Consider the following 20377-nt stretch of genomic DNA (forward strand, 5'->3'; position numbering starts at 1 on the left):
GATGACAGTTATCAATACAATGACAAGAGTTGGTTGGTGTGTCACACAGCCACCATGGACGTGTTGCCTGCTCTGTGGCCTACGACGAGATGAATGCAGCCTCACTTTCATAAGCATGAGGCAGCTGGTGGGCGGAAATCGGAGAAGGTCTAAGGCGGCTCTCTCCCCATCGGCGAATCGGCGAAACAGCCACTAGGTCCTCAGCCACTACCTGCACTAGCCACATCTTGGCGCCGCAACAGGCGCGACGAGGCAGCGTCACGCATCTCTCCAAGTTGCTGTAATCAACTGCAAACCTACAATCTCGCCATTTCCCATCTCAACCCTTTCGCCCTTTCAAAGTCCCTTTCCCAGTGGTATCGCAGTCCTTCGGAATACCCTTTCTATCGTTTGCGTCATGGTAAGAGATGAATGGCCCATCTGCCATGTCTGCTGCTCTACTGACCATCTCCGCAGGGGAACCAGCAATCATCACAGCAGGGAGGCGGCCCTGGTCAAGGCGGGAAAGACGACAAGGATAAGAAGGTAATGTATATTCCCAGACTCGAGGGATCTGACACTGACACTCTCTAGAAGGAAAAGCCCAAGTATGAGCCTCCTCCACAACCCACTACCAGAATCGGCCGCAAGAAGCGCAAGCAAGCAGGCCCGAGTGCTGCCGCTAAGTTGCCTACCATTTACCCAACCGCCCGTTGCAAACTACGATATCTTCGAATGCAGAGGGTTCACGATCATCTATTGCTAGAAGAGGAATATGTCGAAAATCAAGAACAGATCCGGAAAACCAAAGCTGCTCAGACACAAGCTCCCGCCGCTGCCACGGAAGGCGAACCCCTAGATCGCAACTCTGATGAGAGAAGTAAGGTCGACGACATGCGAGGCAGTCCAATGGGGGTCGGCAATCTGGAAGAACTCATTGATGACGATCACGCTATTGTCTCCTCCGCGACTGGCCCTGAGTATTACGTCTCCATTATGTCTTTCGTTGACAAGGATCTTCTTGAGCCTGGTGCTTCGATCCTCCTTCATCACAAATCGGTCTCCGTCGTTGGTGTGCTTACAGACGACGCCGATCCTTTGGTATCTGTGATGAAATTGGACAAAGCACCCACGGAATCCTACGCTGATATCGGTGGATTGGAATCCCAAATACAAGAGGTGCGGGAAGCCGTTGAGCTCCCCTTACTACATCCAGAGCTGTATGAAGAAATGGGTATAAAACCTCCTAAGGGTGTCATTCTCTACGGAGCACCCGGAACAGGCAAGACCCTCCTGGCCAAGGCCGTCGCAAACCAAACATCCGCCACCTTCCTCCGCATCGTCGGCTCTGAGTTAATCCAAAAATACCTCGGCGATGGTCCCCGTCTGGTACGCCAGTTATTCCAGGTCGCCGCCGAAAACGCCCCTTCGATCGTGTTCATCGACGAAATCGACGCCATCGGCACGAAACGTTATGAATCAACATCCGGAGGTGAGCGGGAAATCCAGCGCACCATGTTGGAACTGCTCAATCAGCTCGATGGATTTGACGACCGTGGCGACGTGAAGGTAATCATGGCGACCAACAAGATTGAGACACTAGACCCGGCTTTGATCCGGCCAGGGCGTATTGATCGAAAAATCCTTTTCGAGAACCCCGATACGGCGACCAAGAAGAAGATTTTCACCCTGCACACCAGCAAAATGTCACTCGCCGAAGACGTCGATCTCGACGAGTTCATTGCCCAGAAAGATGACTTGAGTGGGGCGGATATCAAGGCGATCTGTTCCGAAGCTGGGCTGAGAGCGCTGAGGGAGAGGAGAATGAGAGTCAACATGGCGGATTTTAGGAGTGCGAGGGACAGTGTAATGAAGACCAAGAATGAGGGAGAGCCGGAGGGTCTATATTTGTAAAACCACAGCATTCGGCGCGAACTTGATGGACTGGCCACTCGAAAGAGGAGAGGCCGATTGAGGAGAGCTGGGGGGGGGGGGGGGAGCTGAAGGTGAGGCAGAGGAGAGAGACCTGTACGTTTAGGACCGTCGTGGCAGATAGAGTCAAATCCGGGAATCATTTCTGGCATAGAAAACCGACGGCGATAATCTGTACCTCGTATTGTGGTGGTTCAACAAGGAAGTCGCGACAATCTTTTCTCCCTGTCACAATCATTCCATCGAGCAAATCAAGTGCGAATTAACAGGCCTTCTTCACGCCTGCGGTGAACGGGAGGCAAGACCTCGTCTCGACTCTCGCGGTGTCATTAGACCGTCCATCTATGTCGCTGCTATCTAGGTTGTATCCGCGAGGTGCGCAGAAGCCGTCTATGTGTGTAGTCTCAGCACTTCCCGCGCCATACATATGCATGGCCCATGGGGACAGGTTGCTCTATGGATGTACTGCGTAGTAAGTACAGTACAGTAGTTCAGTAGGTACGCGCCCGCTGGGTTCCTCTCTAGGTAGCCTGTGTGGTATCGGTGCTGGTCTTGCTCGAACGTCGTCGACCCAGTCCCAGGTCAACATATCTCGCTCGCGCTCTGCTCTTGCATTCCGCGAGGAGATGTCGACAGGGTTCTGTTCAAACATGATTTTCTAAGGACACAGCTGCGGAGCTACCGAGCACCAAAATGACAGCAAAGGTCCCCGAAACACAGATGATCGGTGGACAAGCCCAAAGAATGGCTGGGACACGGGCACAGGCCTGCCTTGTGTACACACGCTCAAAGTGTGTTGCCTGTCATACCTCTTCACGACCAAAATCATGCTCAATCTGACGTAGAGCCCTTATCACAGCCGATCCGGCCAAGCAGCTCCTTGCGATCACTGCTACCTCCAAGCAGGTTGACACCGGAGGAATGGCCAGATTCGTGCTTCGGTTTCCTCCTCCCGCCACTGCTCGAACCCGCAGTTGACGACTCCGGTGTTGATCGTCTGCCTCCCGACGAGGACGAAGGCGATGTGGACTTGGACTTGGACCTCGATTTTGTCCGGGGTTTGGAAGATTTCGAAAGAGAGAAGTTAGGATCCGTGCTCAGAACTTCTGTCTCTAGGTACTGTTCGTGTGGTTCCACGCAGAGTTTGACTTTGTCGACATAGTCTCTTGATGACTTCTCGCTCGATATCTCTTCCTCCTCGTCCTCGTCTTCATCGTCCGAGCGCACATCTTCTGCTCCATTGCCAGTAACCACTTTGTAGGCAACCCGCACGATCATGCCAAACCAGAGGAGCAGCATCACCTGGAGTGCGAGGAGCATGGTCAAGAACGTCCATTTGATGCTATTGTTCCAACAGACAAGTCCAACAGGGTTCTTGAATGGTTGGATGAGATGATCCCAGTCGTTGGGCGTAGGGAATGGACCTTCAAGATCCTGTACGCTGCCCCTATAACATCCGTATGCGATTTCCTCCGGGATGTGGGCATAGATGCTGTACCAGACAGTCATGTATAGAATATGCCTAGCCAGGAGCCAGGAGACCATGAAAACACCAAATGCAATGTCGCATGCAAGCTCGAAATGGAGGTACTTGAGAATCTTGGCCAGCGGGAGGATGATGTCCGCCAAGTCCATGAGACAGAGAATTAGCGTCCCGACACGATATTGATGATAGCCGTAAGACGTGAAGATGAGTGAACAGGTCACAATATGGTGGGTGAACATCTGCCAGTGGTCCTTCCGGCGCTCCTCAATGTTCACCACCACTATCTGTTGCAGCCAGAAGCCGAATTGGACCAGATAGTACCACTTCGCCAGACCCTCCATTTCACGGTCGGGCCACGTCCTCCAAAGAGCCCGGAGGTCGAGCCAATAGTCAGAGTTGTACATAATGTACATACCCGTACACCATGAGGCCGTGTAGTAGCAGAGGATCCAGGCCTGCTCCGCGAATCGCACCTTGGGCTTCCGTTTCCGAATGCCGCAAGAAGCGGCCAAGGGACCGAGGAGATAGTCCATGGTAGCACAGCGCAGGCCGGTGAAGACAATGATCCAGTAAAAGACAAAGAATATGTCATCCCAACCCAGGGCGAAGTTGCCCGTTGCAGGGTTGTAGTAGGAAATTCGGAAGAATTTCTGGGTGTGATGTCTTGTCGAAGGGAAGAGGATGTGTATGAAGAAGAGCATAGATATGAGGTTGACCGATATGCCTGTGAGAGGGATCAGTATGGCCGATTTCATGACATGCTCCTGTTGCGGATGTTCTTACTGATCTGGTGATCCACAACCCATGTACATGCGCGGGCAACGGTGCTTTTCTCCTTACCCTTGCGCTCCCACCGAGGCCAGGCTGTTTTCTGGGACGGCGACTGACTGTGTTGGCGGTGCTCCATGGTCAAGTGGCTAAATTGTTCGAGTTTCTCTTGATCTGGTAGACTAGTCCGATCCATCTTCTTATGAGCCGGCGGTGAGGACATGAGGGAGCTCGTTGCAGTTCGAATAGGAAACTGAGCTCGAGACCGTGGCCTCCTGTTCGGGGGAGAGAGAGACTGTTCGATGCCAATGACAGCGCGGGGGTATATCAATCCGAGGGGACAATATGCGGCGAGGGCTAAGGGTGGGCGACCAGCGCAGCCAATGTGTGGTGTGTGTTGACAATGGAGGAGGGAGGACCGAGGGGGAGAGGCAAGCGAATGACAGGTCTGGCTGATGGCACACGCGTGCGTACAACTTTCCTCGCTAAGCCCGAATGCCAGACGAACGATCGGAACGCATTGGGATAGGAAACCAGACAGTGCGAGGAAAAAAGGCCAGAAGGGTAATGGTGGAGTGATATGGGATATGTGCTGCAGGGCATTGGGTGGAGGGGATGGGGGATTGGATGGCTACAGCTATTTCCCGACAGCTGTCGGAGTCTCTCTTTTAGTGGTGCTTGGTGCCTCCCTCCCCCCCGGTTCCAGTAGCCTAGCAGTAAGCCCTCGGTGGCTGCTACTGGCCGCGACGGAGTGGACATGGTACCTAGAGGTAGAGGAACTGGCGGTGTCGGTGTGAGATGTCGGCTTCGGCGGCCCCTGTCATTGGCAGCTGAACCCCGCCGCCCCCCCGGGAGCTGCAGCGTCCTTTCCCTTTCTTGCCAGGACACTGCTTCATCAAGGTCAGAACCACTGCAGCAAGCAAGTACGGGAAAACGCAGTGATATCGTCACACAGTCTTGGACGATTTCTGGTCATCTCATCTACTTATGCTTGAGCTTGCGTTCAAGCTTTCCGTTACCCCCTGGCCCAAATCCCCCGGTTCCTGCATGCACACGGTTCATACGGCGGAAGCTCATTGCTCGCTGGTATCGTTCCGGACTTGGGACACACCCAAAGAGCTTCCCCAAATACCCAATAGCACGTACTTCCGGTCCACCAATTCTGCTTGGTGCCTGAACATCAGCCGCAGTCAAGCCGCCGCGTTATGTCATTCCGGCGCCATGGACCCTTCTGATCCTCGCAAGTGAATATCCTGGACAGCCCACGTATGAACATCGCGTTCCACATCTCTAGCCGGCTGAGTGTTGGAGCACCTACGCTGTTTCTTCGGTATCGTGCTGTTGTGGGAGGTGGATGGCCGAGTCTTTCACATAGACTTGCGACGGTACTAGGTTACGCCGGAGCTTGGTTCTGGTGGTGTTGTTGCATTTGGCTCAGCGCCAGAGACCATATGGCTCTTTGCAAGCCTTCCACAACTTGATTGTCCCATCTTCGCTTCCGGTCGCATAGATCTTGCCGTCAGGAGAGAATGCAGTTGTCCAAATTGGACCGTGGTGGCCCTTGAGAACCTCTGCGATAGGAGTTAGTAGCAAGCGCAGTACACGGAGACCGCCGAAGCTCACCAAGTTCTTTTTCCTGCGCAAAATCCCATACCCGGACCCACGTGTCCTTCCCGCCGCCGGTCACAAAGCGACCGGTTGCAGGGTTGATGGCCACACTGGCAACTTCATGGTCGAAATTAACTTGCTTGATAAGCTCGCCCGGTCTGCCGGCGTCAAAAAAGAGACACGACTGTCCAGCTGCCACGCTAAGAATTCCAGGATTGCTGTCTTCCGCTTTGTTGGTGGAGAGCTCGCATGAAGTGATGTCCCGCTCTGTCTTGACACTTGCAATCATGCGTTGGACCCTCAAGTCCCACCAACGAAGAGTCTTGTCTTCGCAGGCAGTGGTGAGAATATTGTAGTCAACATTCCAAGCAATGGATTTGATGCTGCCCCCATGTTGGCCTGCTCCAATCTCATGCCCTTCCGAAGTGGTGGTCGGGGTGATTGGGGAGGTACCATTGACCTGGTCGGGTGTAGCAGCGCTACCACCGCGACTGAGATCAAAGATCTTAAGGGTTTTGTCTTGCGTGCCGGTAGCCACACACTGCGGGTTAGTCTGAATCGGAAATGCGACGGCTCGAACAATGTGGTTGTGAGTCAAGATGTACTGACATTCTCCGGTCTGGGGATCCCAAATTCTCCTGGGTCTTGTCAGCGTGAAACGACCAGAATATGTGTTGTTCCAATCTTACGCGCTGAAATCTGCAGATCCGGTGGCGGCGATCTTAGCATCCGAAGACAATCTTGACGACCAAACCGCTCCTTTGTGTCCAATGAATGTTCCAATCCTGTGCCAAGTCAGCCAGGGTACGCAGAAGCCCCATATAGCCATACCAGTCTCCTGTCATGCCATCTCTCAGCATAGGATTGTTGTCTAGCAAATATCAGTGATAACTTGAGCGAAGGCGTGTGGGATCTTACCTTTACAGGCCGATATCAGGTAGTATTGATCATCATCCACGATGGAGGAAAAGCTCAAATGTGTAATCGGCCGCGAGTGGCCATGACAAGTCAGGGGGACGATGCGTGGCGTCTCTGAGTAGAAGATGTTAGACCATTCTGCTCCGAAGTCTCTGACAGATGCCTTTGTCATACCTGCAGACATGGCAACAATGTCAAGACTGATTTAATGCACGACAAGCGGGGCCAAGTGTGCGGAAATTTAGGCGATGAGATGGATAGCGGCAGCGGCGTTCCAGATCGTAGTGAACTCCGAAGGGGCTTGACCGACTTCTTGCGCCGAGTTCTTGATAGCGTCCGTGGAAGAAGAATAAAGGCCACGGAGCTGGCCAAAGAGAAAGAAATCGAGTGTGAAAATGTGGCGAGTTGTGACCTTTCGTTCGAGTGAGAAACTTCCAACTTCTCACCAAGTGAAGCCAAGGTCACCGAGGTACAAAAAATTACAGGTATGGGAAGTGAAAGAACGCGGAAAAATGATAAGAAGATAGGTCTTCGAATACTTGGTTTTGCGCAAGCATGGATGTACTCCAGATGAACATGGGCGAACACATGCGTTCGATGGATATTGTTTGTAGTGTTTGGCCCAAGTGGCTCGGTGGATCGTTCTTCCTTCCGCTTGGGAGGTCAGAGTGACGCTATACTTCCTTTGGAATAGTCTCACTCTGAGCATCCATATCAACACTGCTACGCAGCCACAGCCTTGTCTCCTTTACTCCTTTACTCCTTTGTATTGCATCGGCATCTTGTAAATAGTCACGACACACATGGACCGCTGCAAGCTCTCAATGGCTAGACAGGTCGCCTTACAACCAGGTTGATCTTTTTGATCTACACTCATTCGGTCCGACAGCGGGGCCATGTATCGACCGCATCCGCACTCCAATGTCAATTGTATAGATCGACAGCAGCCCACAAACTCCTTTGTCGATCCAAAGGCTTTGTAGCATTTCCTTTGTTGGATCACTGTGTTTCTGCCTTCGGCACAGTTGCCCCTTGCTGACAGACCAGGCCGTTCGCCTCTCTATGTTTTAAACGTCTATGTCTTAACTAGTGTTTCTCCCATGTCTGAGCTGAGCACAAAGAAGTTCTCTCCCTGGGCTTCACTGCCTCAGCTGAGATCCAAGCGTCTCCAGCTCTATTCTTTATATATCTATGCTATGAACTGCCCTATTTGGACAATCAGGCCTAGGATATTGCTTTGTTCTTGCCGCGGTTTGGTCAGGAACCATACTAATGTCTCGGCGTGTTGTTCGACTTTGCCGCCCGCGCTGTCTCATCGACTCTTTCTCGCGGACAAGGAGCATGGATCTCGGCGGCCATAAATATGTCTTTCTCCTCCCTTCTGTTCTCACTTCCCGCAAGACAATACAGGAACACCAAATCACTGGTCGCTTCGTCAACAAAACGTTGAGCAAACACAACCAGAAAGCCAGCGACTTACTTCACTACAACGAATCCTCCACCACACTACATTCACATCAGTAAGTGTACGCTCTCCTGGCAAGATGAGGAAGGCAAAGGAATACTTTAAGGGTGCGAAGACAAAGCTAACGACTGCTTTTCACATGTTTAAGCGCGGACACCCATTTCAACACCACGGAGCCGACATCTTCAGATTTTCTGTGCACCAAGAAACAGAAGTCGCTTCCGACGATTCTGGCACTGAGCAAGTCGTGCAGCAAAATGCTGCTCTTGGTTCCGATCGACATCGATCGATGCTGAGGTACGTGATCACAAATTACATGGATGGATCGAGCCAGGCTGACTGTGACTCGAACTTATATTCTGCTGGACAACAGCCTGAAGAAGGACACACACGCGCTGATGACAACCCTGCGTTTCACCCACTCAAGTCGAAAGTGACCTTTAGTAGGCTATCTGACGTTCCGGACTCAGAGGACTGGGCAACCACTTCGGGCGCGGCAAATACAAACACTCCGGCGTACATTCCGGAAGCCCCTGAAATGGGCGGCCAGGGAGCCAACGCTTCAGGCTGGACCCGACTGCCACAACAGAGTCTCCGACACAGACGCCGTCGTTCCCTCTCCGACTGGCTTGAAACCCAAGTGCTCGGGCGACGCCCTACTCACTCTTACGAAGGCCGGACCGTTTCCATTTCAGACGCCGTACCGTCACCTCGACATCTCTCCTCCGGCAATTCCAGCGAAGACACCTTTGGACGCTGGAGAAATCGTCGGCCAAACGATGGGCTTAACCCTAACGGCGCGTCTGACCCGTTTTTGAACCGCCAGCCGGCATCTGAACAGAGAGAACCGGTTCCCATGACTCTGGATGACCTCGACAAAGACACTCCTGCCCGCTGGTCGGCGGACTATGACAAGTTCTCGTCGGACGGCAAGCAACCCAAAGCGGAGGAGACTGTCCCCCGAGACTCCTCCCTCCATCCTCGAGAATACCGCCTCAAAACCCCGCCCCAACGACCTTGTCCCGAAAGATTGAATGTCCGCAAGCGTCGTAAGGGAATTCAATCCGCAGCAGCCAACGCCGGAGTGCCAGAGAAAGCCCCGACTGTAGCTGCCGAGAATGCCGTGGCCCATGATCCAGAAGCTGATCACTACGCGGGAGCTCAGGAGGATGCAGGTGCCCACGAAGGCAATCCCAGGTCGGCCCAGCCTACTCCCTTTCAACCAGGAGGAGCAGGTCGCCATGTTCAGGCCGCCATGGAAACCATGCATCGATCTTTCTGGCAGCTGGATGCGACTATCCGCCAACTTGATCTCGAAAATCTAGCGCACCGGCAGAATGTGAGGGCTCTGATGGACCGAAATCGGGACCTGGAGCAAGAACTTGAGAGAGCATGGGGAGCAGTCAGAGAGCGGGATGCGGAGCTCGAGCGATGGCGCGGAGCGGTCGACATCGCAACCCAGGCCCTGCGCAGCGCTCAACTTCAACACCAAAACCAGCAGAACGGCGAGGCTGGCAACGCCCCTCCTCCATCAACACCACAATCTACTCCACCGCGGACGCCAGGGCAGCACATGCTACCAAACTACGCTGAAGGGTATCCGATGCCGCCACTGTCAGCGGGCTCCGTAGACGCAGGGGCCTCTTCCCCGAATCAGGGTTCTAGTGATGACATGGGAAGCGTGGTTCATCACCAGGTGGGAGAGCAAGCATATGGCTTCGATACGTTTGGTGAGGAAAGTGAGACCTCCGACATGTACGGCGGCGATGACTGCGGCGGCGACAATGAAGGGTTAGACGACGAAGAGGGTGATGAGGAAGATGAAGGCGAGGATGGAGAAGATGGGGCCACCGGTACTCCTCTCAGCTCTGCTGAACGAGCCGACCCTCTGGAATATCGAACAGCCGCCTCAGACAGCACTGTTGAAAACTTCGAGTTGAGGGCCCCTTCTCAGTCCCGCCCCTGAAGCTGGTGAACGGACAGATGCCTCAGCTGTCAAGAAGACCGGGGCTTGCCGGTAGGTCGGTACAGAGAGGTTGGGGAGGGAATCTTGCACTTGGGACATGGACTTTACGTGCATCATATTGGGTAATTAGGCAAAGGACAGGGATGGACATATTCAGAGACAGGCTCAGGCAGTCTATCAGCCTCTGAGATAGGCCTCCATCTAATCAATACACTGTTGGAAAACATGACGACCCCAAGAGCCTCTTTCATGAATGAGACATGGGTACGAGCACAATGCTCTTTACAATTTTTTTTGGCCTTCGTGTGTATCTTCTTTATTTCTCGTCACGGTTGCTTGACACTTGAGAAGGTCGCGGCGCAGGGGTCAAATGGTCTCCCCACGTAATTGGCAGCAGCGGCACCATACGGGCGTAAGACGAGCCAGCCTTGCGTGCTCTTCGATTGCTCTCGTCCTCCAGAGAGAGTGTATAGCATACATTTCTTACCCTTGCAAGCCTCGCAAGTCGACATCAGCCAGCCGGGTCGCTTGGATATTATGGTCTTGTGGCATTCCCCCACGTCAAAAACTGGGATATACACCCTCATAGCTCACGTTCTCAACACTTTCCTACCATCGTTCACTTTCCTTCTCCGTCTGTCCCATCTTCTTCGAATTCTACAAGGGCAACGCCGCTAGCGACCACCTCGCCCTCCCCGTGCACTATTCTCTGCACCTTAGCCCCTTCCATCGGGCTTCTTATAACCGTCTCCATCTTCATGCTCTCAATAACGATCAGCGGCTGCTCCTTCTTCACCACATCCCCCGGCGATACGAGTACGCGGAGGATCTTAGCCGGCATAGGGGAGAGCAATGAATTGGGTTTCTCGGTCACACCCAGGGCTTTCTGGAGCCATGAAGGTGAAGGTGAGTAGAGAAGGAAGGAGCCATGTGGTGTGAAGAGATGGATGATTTCTGGGTTCGACCCGGAGCCTGACGAGGCTGAAGGAGGAGAGAATATGATGTGTGAGGTATGGCGTGTATGAGGAAAGTAAGTTGTTAGTGTATTTGATTCGGGGTCGAAGGACGATGAAATCGAAATTGGGTCCGAATTTGGAGTTGACACGGAGAATGTGCCCGGACTTGTCTGTCGAAGTTCCACGGCAAGGATTTCAGACTGTTTTCCAGGTTCGGGTTCGAAATTTGCGGTCGTGAATTGGAAGGTCCGTGGCTGGAAGTCGGATGATGTATTGAGCCACGAAGGGGGAGATACTTGCCAGGCCGAAGTCGATGCAGGTGAGTTGTGAGCATTTGAATGGCGAAGGAACGAAGCAATCGCAGCCTGAGCAAGGACTTCTGAGGTGGCACTTATCTGCGGGAAGAGTTCCTCATGGTGTTTTCCAATATACCCCGTCTCGACCTTGCCAGCAACGAAGTCAGGGGATTTGCATATTCGTTTGAGAAAATCGATGTTTGTTACTGGTCCAGCCACCTCGTAGTCTTGCAATGCTGCAACCATTTTGCGTAGAGCGTCTTCTCGAGTCCCGCCCCTGACAATCAGCTTGGCGATCATGGGGTCATAGTGGCTTGAGACTTCGTCGCCTTGCACAAATCCGCTATCTATCCGCACGTCTGCGCTTTCTTTCGGGAGCTGAACGTGCAAAAGTTTGCCAGAGTCGGGTATGAATCCCTTGTCTGGGTTCTCGGCGTAGATTCGAGCTTCGATGGCATGTCCACGTCGAGAGATCTGCTCTTCCACCTGTTCCTGGGTGAGAGGGAGTGGTTTGCCTTCTGCGACCAAGATCTGCCAGTGGACAAGATCAAGACCGGTTACCATTTCAGTGACCGGATGCTCCACTTGGAGTCTAGTATTCATTTCCATGAAGTAGAATTCACCCGTGTCGTTGTCAAAAATGAACTCGACGGTACCGGCTCCTTCGTACTTGACAGCAAGTGCAGCCGCTCGTGCCTTGTCCCACAGATCTTTCCGGATCGAGTCGTCCAGGTTCGGAGCTGGAGACTCCTCGAGGATTTTCTGATGACGGCGTTGAATGGAACAATCTCGTTCACCAAGGGCAACACAGTTTCCGTGCTTGTCGGCAAATACTTGAACTTCAATGTGACGTGGGGTGGTGATGTATTTTTCGACGAGGACTTCATCGTTGCCAAATGAATTCCTGGCCTCACTCTTTGCGCTTTCAAGCATGTCTGGGAAGTCATTGGCAGTTTTTGCGATTCGCATTCCCTTGCCGCCTCCGCCCCGAACAGCTTTAATCAGGACAGGATATCCAATCTTGTCCGCCTCTTGTGCAAGTGTCTCAGGTGCCTGGTCAGATCCGTGGTAGCCAGGTACACAAGGAACACCGGCCGCGTTCATGATCTCTTTGCTCCTAGCTTTGTCGCCCATATCCTCAATGGCACTTGCTGGAGGGCCGATGAAAGTAACACCCTCTTCCGCACATCTCTTTGCAAACTCTGCATTCTCAGAGAGGAAGCCGTAGCCAGGATGAATAGCTTGACAGCCCTCTTGTTTCGCTATTCGGAGGATTTTCTCCTGGTCCAAATAAGCGGCTGTCGCGCCGAGGTTGAAGGAGAAGGGGGAGGAAAGAGCGTGCTGTGAATGAGCATCTGGATTCGTGTACAGAGTAGTGGTGCGGATGCCGTGCTGAGCGGCAGTGCGATTAACCCTCAGAGCAATTTCTCCTCGATTTGCAATGAGGATTGAGTCGATGCTCTTGGTCGAGTACGAGCGAAGGGGACGGGTAGCTCTCGGTCGCAAGGCTACTGCGGCCCAAGAAAAGGGGTATTGGGACATTGTGAAGTTAGAGAGGAGGACTGATTACATTTTCGACACGCACTGAGACCGAGTGAATGGCAATTTATCTGACAATAAAGAGGGAAATGGGTATGTTTGAGGGCCTCCCAGGATCTCGGCTGTCCTCGCATGGCGTCGGAAATGGCAGCATCTCAGTTCTGCGGGCAACTAGGCGGGGATCGAGACGCGTGCGGGTTCTCCAAAAATGCCTGCCCGAGCATCGTCACACTGGATTCCATTTGTCCCCGTCCTGCACCACGCCGTCCTTGGTTGCATGATTGCTCAGGCGACGTTTAGGGAGTCCTTCGAGTTGAATAACAAAGGGGGAAAAAGTCTCAACTCGACTCAAATGATGAACTTATGACCGTTGCCTTCCAATAACCCTCGGATTCACTTTACACTCTTTGCACCACCTCCTGCTGATGAAACTCCCCGTGTTTTCTTGAAAAGCAACCGGATGTGATCAAAAGGTCCCCCTACTCGAGATGTCCGATATCGAAGACTATACCTATTCCCCCTATGACGACCTTGAGGACATCCTGTGGGACGCAGATCCAACTCCAGAGTTGGCTGACGATTTAGCCGAACATGCCGTACACAGTCCCGTGTACCAAGAGGAAGATGCTGTTAAGAACGAGATGAGTGAATATTATAGCGACTGGGAATACTACTCGGATGACTATATGGACGATGATCCAACGTTGTTGAGAACACATGCTCAAGTTGGGCCCCCAGCAAAATACTCTCGCCTGGTTGGCCAGGACTCTAGAAGGGGCAAGAAGAGGAAGCTGATCGAGACAATCGACATCCCTCCTTCGGGGTTGGACGAGGTGAAACTGTTGACTAGCGGCATCAAGGGCACAATTTGGGCCCAGCCGAAAGGGCGAAAGACTCCGGCGTACAAAGATGGTCAGGAGGAGAAGGTGGCTCTCATGAAGAATTGGAAGGACATTTTCGCCATCACGGACAATGGCTGGAATCAATCCCAAAAGCAAGCAGAAGACGACGAGAGTTGGGCAAACGACATGAGTCTAGCAGATATGGGTCTCAGGCATGTGCAACGGCAGCCATCTTTTGATCCCACCACTCAAGATGCTGCAACTGAAATTGAAGAGGACGAGGATCTTGCAGAAAGCGTTGCAGAAGAAGAGCATGATAAACAGATCATGGATTCGAAGGAAGGACCTCGACCAAATACCACCAACCCTCGCCATGCTGGTGTGGGCCAAGCATATGACGAAGGGGGCGGAGGGCTCTCTCAAGCCGGCCAGGATAGTCTCAGATCAGAGGGTATGCTGTCGCAGTCGGCGGTGTTGGGCCAAGATGATATACCCCGGAAACGGAGACGGGTCAAGGCAGACCTCCCATCCCCACCGGACTCCAGTGAAACTGCGGTTGTCGACGCGGACGAACCTAAAGTCTTGTCTAGACCTGCGGCATGTCAGAAAAGAGATGGACACGAAAAGAGCGGCACTTCTATGGTCAATGGCATGGGCCCTTCACACGTCCAACCACCAGAGGTCCCCGCATCGGACTCTCGGAGGGAGAACAAAAGGAAGGCAACGGAGGAGCTTGACGAGTTTGACGCTACCAAATCATCTGCCAGCAGCCGAGCAAAGAGGGTCGCCTCAAAGGGTACAAGAAATTCTTAAAACAGCGCCGCCACCACGCACTCGACACATTAATCAGAGGAGGAGGAATTATCTTTTTGGGGCATAGCAAGGATAAATTGCAACGACCGGCCATCCACTCAACGATTAGCGATCACTTAAGCCTAAGATATTAGACGATGACTGGCTCTCAGACTTGAAATTGAAGCGCACCCTAGCGCCACTATGATATAATTTCATGAACGTAACGATGACAAGAAGAGATTTGGTCCAAGATGGCAAATGAATAAAACGTGGATCCTTTAGCTTAGAAACCCCCTATTGTGATAATAATGGAAGCGAACAAAAACGTCCCCGAGACATTGTTTGAGAGGAGGGATGGGATGAGACGAGGCTCCAACTCGGCTGCCCTGGGCTTGGCAACCGATATCGAACGGAGTCGAAGTGCACCTCCATCTGCCATCTGCTTCTGCTGGTGCAAGCTATCGTTGAACAGTCTGGACAACCACTAGAATTTTCACTTTACGATTGTGTCCATTCCGCTGGACGCTGCATCCTCCATCTTTCCTACCCAATAGTCCGCTTGGATATCTGTTTGACAAAGACGAGTCTCTGCTCCATGAGAAACCTCGACTACTCATCATACTTGGCTGAATAATTCGGTTTCGCTGGTACGTCCACGCATTTCTATACTCCCAATATCAGGGCACTCAAACATCACTCAACACCCCGATCAAGAAGTGTCATCTTTGTCGAACGTGGCTAACTTTGTGTGCAGTGTCAGGATTCGACATCAACTCCGCAGAGAACGAGTGGATGGGGCAGAGAAAATCTTTGTTGGCTCGGGCTCAATAAAAGGAGGAAAGACAGCTGAAGATGGCATACAGTATGTCTCTCCAAGACGGTCTCAGACACCCACTCCAATCCACTGCCAGCAATAATTAATACCGGGGATATAGACACTTCATACCTCTCGTCCCCTGACACTCCCTCCACCGTCTTCCCCGAGCGACTGATTCGTCCACTTCCCAAACGGTCCATCAAGTCTCGGTTGTCCCAAGAGGCCGCTGAGGCCATCACATATCCTCCTTCGCTGCCCTCGACCAGCTTACCAGCCTACACCCACTATGGGGAGAATGGCGAATATCCAAACGACAGCAAAGTTTTAGTCCACCAACACAGTGACGGATACGATCAAGATCACGACCACGACCATGACGACGATCATGAGTGTCCTCACCACCACCATCATTGCCACCATGATGAATACGAAGATGACCTAGACTCTCAAGACGAACGCATGGTTCCTGTCCGTCACTACTTTGTGTCTTCTCCTCGTTCTCCCCGTTCTGCGCGCCACAGATACTCTTCCAAGGGCACCGTTTCTGGGTCGGACGGATATGAAGCATTTGAAAACACCAATAACAAGAAAAAGCGAAAAATCCCCACCTCTGGCAGTTTGAGTCTTCATCATTCATCCGTGACGGACCAGTTAGCGCACATGGGCATCAGCGGAACCAGAGATGGCTCAGCGGACGATTCTTATTCCACAATTGCTCACACTGGAAGCCCTACAGGCCTTGGTGTCCAAGGAGCTGGGAGAGGGCGTAGCACGAGAAAGCTACCGGGTCGAAACCCCCTTGGTATATCGGTTAATGGGTCCAACGCTCGAAGCAGTACATCCAAATATGATCAGAATATGTCTGCTAACGCCAAAGGTAAGGAACGAGCACCGAAGACAAGAGCGCAAGTGTGACTAATGATTTTCAAAGCCGAAGAATCTAAAGACCAGGGTATCATATCTGCCGCCATTGCCAATGCCACTGCACTGCTTCGGAAGCCACTCGGTAAAGGCCAAGAGAATGTGGGTGTCCTAGATCAGCAAGTCAAACAAGCCCATACCAGTTCGCAGTTTACCTTTACATGCGAGAGCGAGGCCAAAGGAGTGACCTTCCCCGAGCAGAGCTTATACTCGCCGGGTTACACCCAGCGGAACAATTTGGCTCCGCCGCCTCAGGGCACCACACACCAGAAAGTATCAACCCAAGCGACCCAGACCAGCCCGGGTGTAGCCCAACCAAACACTCAACCTGCACCCGCGGCCCCCGCCGCCGCAAACACGAATGCCCAAGGCAAGAAGCCTCGCCGAAGGAGAGGAGACGTCTATGCGTTGGCTGCCCGACAAAGAAGACTTCAACAAGAATACAACAATCTGCAGCATCCGCCAGCGCCAGAGGACATCTGGATCTGCGAATTCTGCGAGTACGAGAGTATCTTCGGGCAACCTCCCCATGCGTTGATTCGTCAATACGAGATCAAGGACCGCAAGGAACGGCGCCGACTGGCGGAGAAGAGGCGGTTGTTGGAGAAAGCCAAACTCAAGGGCAGGAAGGGGAAGAAACAGACCAAAGGGACGCCCAAAGCCTCGAACTACAGTGGCCCAATCCTGCCTCCACAGGCATATGAGAATCAGCCACTGGACCAGCTTGGCGACGACGATTTAGACTACGGCTACGATGACCCAGTCCCAATGCCGGCGCCGCCAGCAGCCAATGCTCCGAGCAAGACTGCTACTGGGCCAACGAGTGCGACCACAGACAAGGCTGGAGGGACAAATGGAGGCGGAGGGACACGATGACAGTTGAGCTTTTCCCAGCTCGGTCCGTGTTTCCTATCCGTCCTTTTGTTCTGCTTTTCGTCTTGCTTCGGTATCTCGTTCTCATTGCATTGGACTTTAGTCTGGTCACTCGTTTGGTTGGCGTCGGTTTCGTTCCCCTTGGCATTTTGAAATCTTCTCTGTATCTACACAGCTGCCTTTATCCCCATTACTCCTGGCCCTCCTGGCAATCCCTCGGTAGCCTGCACATACTCCTCTCCCCCCAAAAAGACTAAATTAGTATTCCATTTCTATTGATCCGGTGTGGCGATGATCGAGGGAAGCGACTCCCTGGCTTTGGACGACGTTTGTTCGAACGCGAGAGTTGGACATGATGGATTGCGTGTGCATTGACGTGGAACAAGGCAGGTTGGCGGCGTCGACAGGGATCATGGCTTTGGCTTGATGAGCAGGGTAGATCCGAAGGGCCATTCTACCAGGATGTGTTGATGCCCAACGCCTCACGCCAATGGCAGTAATTATCAAGACCGACACAGCCCCTTTGGCTCGCTACAAGGTCACCAGCCACTGATGCTCATCCATTGCCCGCTGGTCAAGCCACCCACGCCACATCCCCCGCAATTCCAAGGCACATTCTTGATTCTTCGCCAATGACGCACATGCAACGACTGGCATCTCCCATTTCCAGATTCAGCTGCTTTTCAAACAAGCTGCCCGTCACTTAATCAAGAATCTTTCCGGCCATTCATCTATTTTGCGTTCCTTCGCTTTTAGTACCTCTTGTGGCTCAACAACATGCCCGACGGAGGGCATGGAGTGGTAATACTTGTCCGTGATACAAGCGTGCTTGAATAGAACCTCGTCCCCTCTGTCCACCACGTGGATTCATCGCTCGAACATTCACTCGCGGCACAAAGGCACAGCATTGTCGCCCACACTAAGCCACATAAAGAACGAACAAGGCCGCCTTGTGAAGTCACCGCCGTTGAAGTTCACTCGGTAACAAACACCCATTGAAGTGATTAGACAAGGCGCGGGACGCTTTTGTTTGACTGCCCAAGGTATTTGCGCTGAGCAGTCCGCCAAACCGCCTGGCCTCCTGACAAATCTGCCTTTTCTGACACAAACAGCTCTTTATAACTCTCTTCCTCTTGCTGGACATTACAGACTCCATCACTCAATCCTGCAACGCTCGTAAGTTCTCCAGAAAAAAACCATCCCCAAAGCGACCACCCGTTGAACCATACATCGCCATCCAGGCACAACCAACCAGTCCATCTCACCAACATCAACAACCATGGGTTTCTTTTCGGTCTTCACCCACTTCCGCAAATCCAACATCTTCAACCTCGTCCTCCGCTCCCTGCAGCTCATCGACGCCCTCGTGGTGATTGGCATGTACGCGGTGGACCTCAACAACGCGAACAAGGAGGACAAGTACGCCGACTCCAAATGGGTACGTACGACGGACCCCAAGACCAACGCGCTCCACTCCCTCCCGCCCGAGTTCGTCAGGGTACTAATCGCGCTCAAGGTCTTCGCCGTCACCGTGGGCTCGCTCGCGGCCGTCACGGCGCTCGTCTTCTCGCTCGCCAGCGTCTTCTTCCAGTACCGCACGGTCGCCCTGCTGTTCGCGTGGGACTGGGTCCTCACCATCCTCTTCGCGACGCTGTCCGGCATCTTCGGCTCCATGTACATCGGCGAGCGGGTCGAGTACGAGAGCGGCATCCACCGCATGAAGGTCGCCGTCGGCTTCGACCTGACCGGGCTGGTCCTGTGGTTTGTCACGGCGGCCTTTGGCACCTGGTGGTTTGTCATGGAGAGGAAGGAGGAGAGACGGGGACGGGGCACCAAGGCTTAAAGGAGAGGAGCTGGCCAGGAGGGAGGAGCCGGGGGGGGTTTTCAGAGCACAGTGGCTGTTCGACACTCAGGGCCTGAGGACTCCCCCTCGCAAGAACCATAGACTGTGAAGAGCAGATGTCGACATTTTGAAATGCTTCAGCCGGGGGGCCCAGATATTGTCGGTCGGGCGTCGTGGCAGTGCAACAAACCGGCGAGACATGCATCCTAGATGGCTATTGTGCCGTTCGCAAAACCGCGAGGCCACCGGTCTTGGGCAGAGGCTCACTGCCTGTGGGTGTTTGCTGTCGGATGGGCGTACCTTTTTCCCAGACCAAGCAGCACAGGTCAGCCTAGATACCCCAGAATTTGAGTTTTTGCTTCCATACTACTACTTATCCTACCCATTCACCTGTCTACCTGTCTACCTGTCCACCTAAGTACCATAATAGCACACGACAAAGCCAAGTCCGTTTCCCCCTCGACAGGTTCCCATTGCATCGATTGTAGATTCCCAGCCGCCAACCTGCTTCTATTTGTAGGGCATAATACGACGCAGCCCGTGCGTACGCGGTCCATACCCCCGCATGGAAGTGGTAGGTAGGATGCCTGCCCCGCGGAAGGAGACTCTAACGGCTACGGCGGCTGTGCTGGTGGGTGATGCGTAGTGTTGGTAGTGGTGGTTAGAATAGGGAAGCGATGCTCACCGAGCGCCCCGAATCGAAGATGAAGCGCACAAGGACGAGGACGAGGACGAGAAATGGATTGCGTAGCTGAGAAACGTTGCTTCGAGGCAGCGATAGCCGACGAGGGATGGGCATGGTGGCATCGACCTGGGCTGGCGGGCGATTTGCTCTGCGGCTAGTAGTGGTAGTAGGAGGAGTGAGGCTGATCGCTAAGGATAGCAGAGTTCGAAACACCCCCGGGCCGGTTTCCTAAATGCATTGGTTCGATCCACCTCTCTAGCGAGCTGTAGTATCAGGTATCTCGTTCCTACCTACCTTCCTTCTACTTGGTAGATAGGTCCCTACTCGACTACCCTGGGCCAGAGCCACATCCACAGTCCGTACTCGCAGCTACGTGTCCCTTGGTGGGATGCATCTACTCGGCACATACCTAGATACGGATCCAAAAGAACCCAAGCACCAGCACAAGAACAGAGCCAGTCGTAGAATGGTCACCGCCGGTGCGTCACTCCTGCTCGGAACCCTCTCCGGCCGGAGAGCCCTGGAACTGCAGGGGACGCAACGATCTACAGTAGCACCACAGGCACCAATCTGCAAAGCTACCGATGCCTAGCTAGGTATTGGGCATGTCAAATATCTATTAGTGACGGTAGGTACCGAATGCAGCCAATCTCCTGTGTTGCTAGGGTTGTTGGGGGGTGAGGTAACT

The 20377-nt window shown here is 53.1% G+C and overlaps 7 protein-coding genes across 7 annotated transcripts; 4 read left to right on the forward strand and 3 right to left on the reverse strand.

The window, feature by feature from the left end:
- Positions 1-201: 201 nt before the first annotated feature.
- On the forward strand, positions 202-1965 carry PV07_07311 (uncharacterized protein). The gene is made up of 3 exons (XM_016394379.1): positions 202-400; positions 457-525; positions 574-1965. Exons 1-3 carry the CDS (start codon positions 398-400, stop codon positions 1891-1893), a joined length of 1392 nt encoding a protein of 463 aa, XP_016247798.1. The 5' UTR covers positions 202-397; the 3' UTR covers positions 1894-1965.
- A 185-nt stretch (positions 1966-2150) lies between these two features.
- On the reverse strand, positions 2151-4735 carry PV07_07312 (uncharacterized protein). Its single transcript, XM_016394380.1, has 2 exons — positions 4181-4735; positions 2151-4121 (listed from the first exon to the last, which is right to left on the reverse strand). The coding sequence occupies exons 1-2, from the start codon at positions 4386-4388 to the stop codon at positions 2743-2745; spliced, it is 1587 nt and encodes a 528-aa protein (XP_016247799.1). The 5' UTR covers positions 4389-4735; the 3' UTR covers positions 2151-2742.
- A 230-nt stretch (positions 4736-4965) lies between these two features.
- Positions 4966-7284, reverse strand: PV07_07313 (uncharacterized protein). Its single transcript, XM_016394381.1, has 6 exons — positions 6866-7284; positions 6692-6805; positions 6605-6644; positions 6463-6558; positions 5789-6411; positions 4966-5736 (listed from the first exon to the last, which is right to left on the reverse strand). Exons 1-6 carry the CDS (start codon positions 6873-6875, stop codon positions 5600-5602), a joined length of 1020 nt encoding a protein of 339 aa, XP_016247800.1. The 5' UTR covers positions 6876-7284; the 3' UTR covers positions 4966-5599.
- Positions 7285-10260: 2976 nt separating this feature from the next.
- On the reverse strand, positions 10261-13035 carry PV07_07314 (uncharacterized protein). The gene has a single exon (XM_016394382.1). It carries the CDS (start codon positions 12914-12916, stop codon positions 10742-10744), a length of 2175 nt encoding a protein of 724 aa, XP_016247801.1. The 5' UTR covers positions 12917-13035; the 3' UTR covers positions 10261-10741.
- Positions 13036-13167: 132 nt separating this feature from the next.
- On the forward strand, positions 13168-14819 carry PV07_07315 (uncharacterized protein). Its single transcript, XM_016394383.1, has one exon. The coding sequence runs from the start codon at positions 13402-13404 to the stop codon at positions 14566-14568; it is 1167 nt and encodes a 388-aa protein (XP_016247802.1). The 5' UTR covers positions 13168-13401; the 3' UTR covers positions 14569-14819.
- A 583-nt stretch (positions 14820-15402) lies between these two features.
- On the forward strand, positions 15403-17164 carry PV07_07316 (uncharacterized protein; the record flags this gene model as incomplete). Its single annotated transcript, XM_016394384.1, has 3 exons — positions 15403-15430; positions 15486-16244; positions 16299-17164. 3 exons carry the CDS (start codon positions 15403-15405, stop codon positions 17162-17164), a joined length of 1653 nt encoding a protein of 550 aa, XP_016247803.1.
- A 1276-nt stretch (positions 17165-18440) lies between these two features.
- Positions 18441-19004, forward strand: PV07_07317 (uncharacterized protein; the record flags this gene model as incomplete). The annotated part of the gene is made up of 2 exons (XM_016394385.1): positions 18441-18599; positions 18678-19004. The coding sequence occupies 2 exons, from the start codon at positions 18441-18443 to the stop codon at positions 19002-19004; spliced, it is 486 nt and encodes a 161-aa protein (XP_016247804.1).
- Between the last annotated feature and the right edge of the window lie 1373 nt (positions 19005-20377).

The sequence above is a fragment of the Cladophialophora immunda genome (assembly GCF_000835495.1).
Source record: "Cladophialophora immunda strain CBS 83496 unplaced genomic scaffold supercont1.4, whole genome shotgun sequence".
NCBI classification, from domain to species: Eukaryota; Fungi; Ascomycota; class Eurotiomycetes; order Chaetothyriales; family Herpotrichiellaceae; genus Cladophialophora; species Cladophialophora immunda.